This window comes from Cryptomeria japonica, chromosome 3 (genome assembly GCF_030272615.1).
Source record: "Cryptomeria japonica chromosome 3, Sugi_1.0, whole genome shotgun sequence".
Classification (NCBI taxonomy): Eukaryota; Viridiplantae; Streptophyta; class Pinopsida; order Cupressales; family Cupressaceae; genus Cryptomeria; species Cryptomeria japonica.
The window spans coordinates 60,927,339-60,929,908 of NC_081407.1; the positions used below are offsets into that span (position 1 = coordinate 60,927,339).

Sequence of the window (2,570 nt, forward strand, 5' to 3'; positions counted from 1 at the left end):
GTGGTAGTTGTGAGAATATGGTTTCCAGAGAGATGGTAGATAAGTTGAATTTATAGTGTGAGAAACATCCTCACCCTTACCATATTGCATGGTTAAAGAAGGGGAATGAAGTTACTATTGATAAGAGGTGCCTGATCAAGTTTTCTATAGGAAAAACTTACGAAGATGAGGTCTGGTGTGATGTCATCCCAATGGATGCATGTCATGTATTATTGGGGAGGCCTTGGCAATATGACAGAAAGGTCATGCATGATGGGGAAAGGAATACATATACATTTTGGAAGGAGGGATCGAAAGCCATCTTATTACCCCTTAAGGATGTAGGGGAAGCTAATAATATGTTGTCTAAAAGAGAGCTTGTTAAGGAGATGAAGGTGACAAGATTTTGTTATACATTAATGGTACAAAAGGAGGAAGGAGGAGGGATACCAATACCTGTTGAAGTAGCAAAGGTACTAAAAGAATATAGTGATGTTATACCTGATGAGCTACCTGATGGTCTTCCACCAAAGTGAGATATTCAACATCATCTTGATCTAATTCTAGGAGCATCTTTACCTAATCAGGCAACATATAGGATGAGCCCTACATAACATGCATAACTCAACAACTAGGTGATGGGGCTTATGAAGAAAGGTGTTGTGTGAGAAAACATGAGTCCATGTGTTGTACCAGCATTATTAACACCAAAGAAAGATGGTACATGGAGGATGTGCACAGATAGCAGTGAAATCAATAGAATTACCATCAAATATCAGCTCCCTATACCTCACTTGGATGACATGATGGATGTTCTTGCAGGGGCCCAATATTTTAGTAAAATTGATTTGAGAAGTGGGTATCACCAAATTCAGATCCGAGAAGGGGATGAATGGAAGACTACTTTCAAGACTAGAGATGGATTATATGAGTGGATGGTGATGCCATTTGGGTTGTCTAATGCACCCAGTACCTTCATGCGACTGATGAATACAATGCTTTGACCTTACATTGGTAAGTTGGTTGTAGTTTATTTTGATGACATTTTAATTTTTAGTAAGAGCAAAGAGGAGCACTTGCAACATTTGCGGATCATATTGGATGTGTTGAGGAAAGAGAAACTTTATGCAAACCTGAAAAAGTGTAGTTTTATGAAAGAGAGTCTGGTATTCTTAGGATTTATTGTTTCTACAGAAGGTATCAAGATTCATTCAGAGAAGGTTAGAGAAATTCTGGAATGGCCTATTCCTAAGAGCATAATAGAGGTAAGAAGTTTTCATGGTCTGGCCACATTTTATCGAAAGTTTATTCAAAATTTTAGTACTATTGTTGCACCCATAATAGATTGTACCAAAGGAAAGGAATTCATGTGGACCAATGAGGCTGAAGAAAGTTTTAAGTTTCTAAAGAAGAAGGTAACTGAAGATCCCATATTAGCATTACCAGACTTCAAAAAAGTGTTTGAGGTTGATTGTGATGCCTCACATGTAGGTATTGGAGTTGTTCTTAGCCAAGCAGGTAAACTAATCACCTTTTTTAGTGAAAAGTTGAATGAGGCAAGGAAGAACTATTCCACATATGATTTAGAGTTTTATGCACTTGTCCAAGCCTTGCGACATTAGATGCATTATTTAGTGCCAAAGCAGTTTGTCTTGTTCATAGATCACATCGCATTAAAATATCTGAACACACAAAAGAAGTTATGTAGTAGACATGTGAAATGGGTTTCATTCTTACAAGGCTATACATTTGTTTCGAAACACAAATTAGGAAAGAAAAACCAAGTTGCAGATGCATTAAGCAGACACGTTGTACTTCTAATAATAATGGAGAATGAGATAGTTGGTTTTGATGCAATCAAAGATTTGTATGAGTGACAATAACTTATGGGAGATTGTGGAATAGTTGAAGAACCCAATAGTTGGACATATGTCTGATAGTCAAGGTGAATACTTTATGCAAGATGGCTATCTCTTCAAAGGGAAACAATTATGCATTCTAGTTGGTTCCATGAGGGAGAATATCATTAGGGAATTTCATAGCAGTGGTTTGGTTGGGGATTTTTGCAAGGATAAGACAATATCCTTAATCAAAGATAAATACTACTGACCAAAGATGAAACAAGATGTAACCAGATATGTGGAAAGGTGTAGGATCTGTCAAGTTGCTAAAGGACACTCACAGAATACAGGGTTATACATGCCACTTCCCATACCTCTAGAACCATGGACAGATTTGAGCATGGACTTTGTTTTGGGATTGCCAAATACACAATGAGGTAATGATTCTATTTTTATGGTTGTTGATAGATTCAGTAAAATGGTTCATTTTATTGCTTGTAAGAAAACTAGTGATGCAATACGAGTGGCCAAATTATTTTTTTCAGAAGTTGTTAGGTTGCATGGTGTGCCAAAAACCATTTTCTCTAACAGAGATACAAAGTTCTTAAGTCATTTTTGGCAAACTTTATGGAAGAAGATGGGGACTAAATTGTAGTTTAGTAGTGCCTATCACCCTCAAATTGATGGGCAAACATAGGTGTTAGTCTTAAATTCTGATTTCCTTATCCTCTACAAGAATTCTCCAGCCTT

The 2,570-nt window shown here is 36.9% G+C and overlaps 1 protein-coding gene across 1 annotated transcript; it reads left to right on the forward strand.

Annotated features, from left to right (window-relative positions):
- The first annotated feature begins 398 nt into the window (after positions 1-398).
- LOC131033466 (uncharacterized mitochondrial protein AtMg00860-like) lies at positions 399-1,601 on the forward strand. Its single transcript, XM_057964709.2, has 2 exons — positions 399-511; positions 1,037-1,601. The coding sequence occupies exons 1-2, from the start codon at positions 399-401 to the stop codon at positions 1,599-1,601; spliced, it is 678 nt and encodes a 225-aa protein (XP_057820692.2).
- The last annotated feature ends 969 nt before the right edge of the window (positions 1,602-2,570 follow it).

Bases quoted from the DNA above. Each gene is read 5' to 3' on its own strand.
- LOC131033466 (XM_057964709.2), top strand. From the start codon at position 399: ATGGTACAAAAGGAGGAAGGAGGAGGGATACCAATACCTGTTGAAGTA. The intron at 512-1,036 runs GTGAGATATTCA...TTTAATTTTTAG, and splicing joins CCTGATGGTCTTCCACCAAA to TAAGAGCAAAGAGGAGCACT.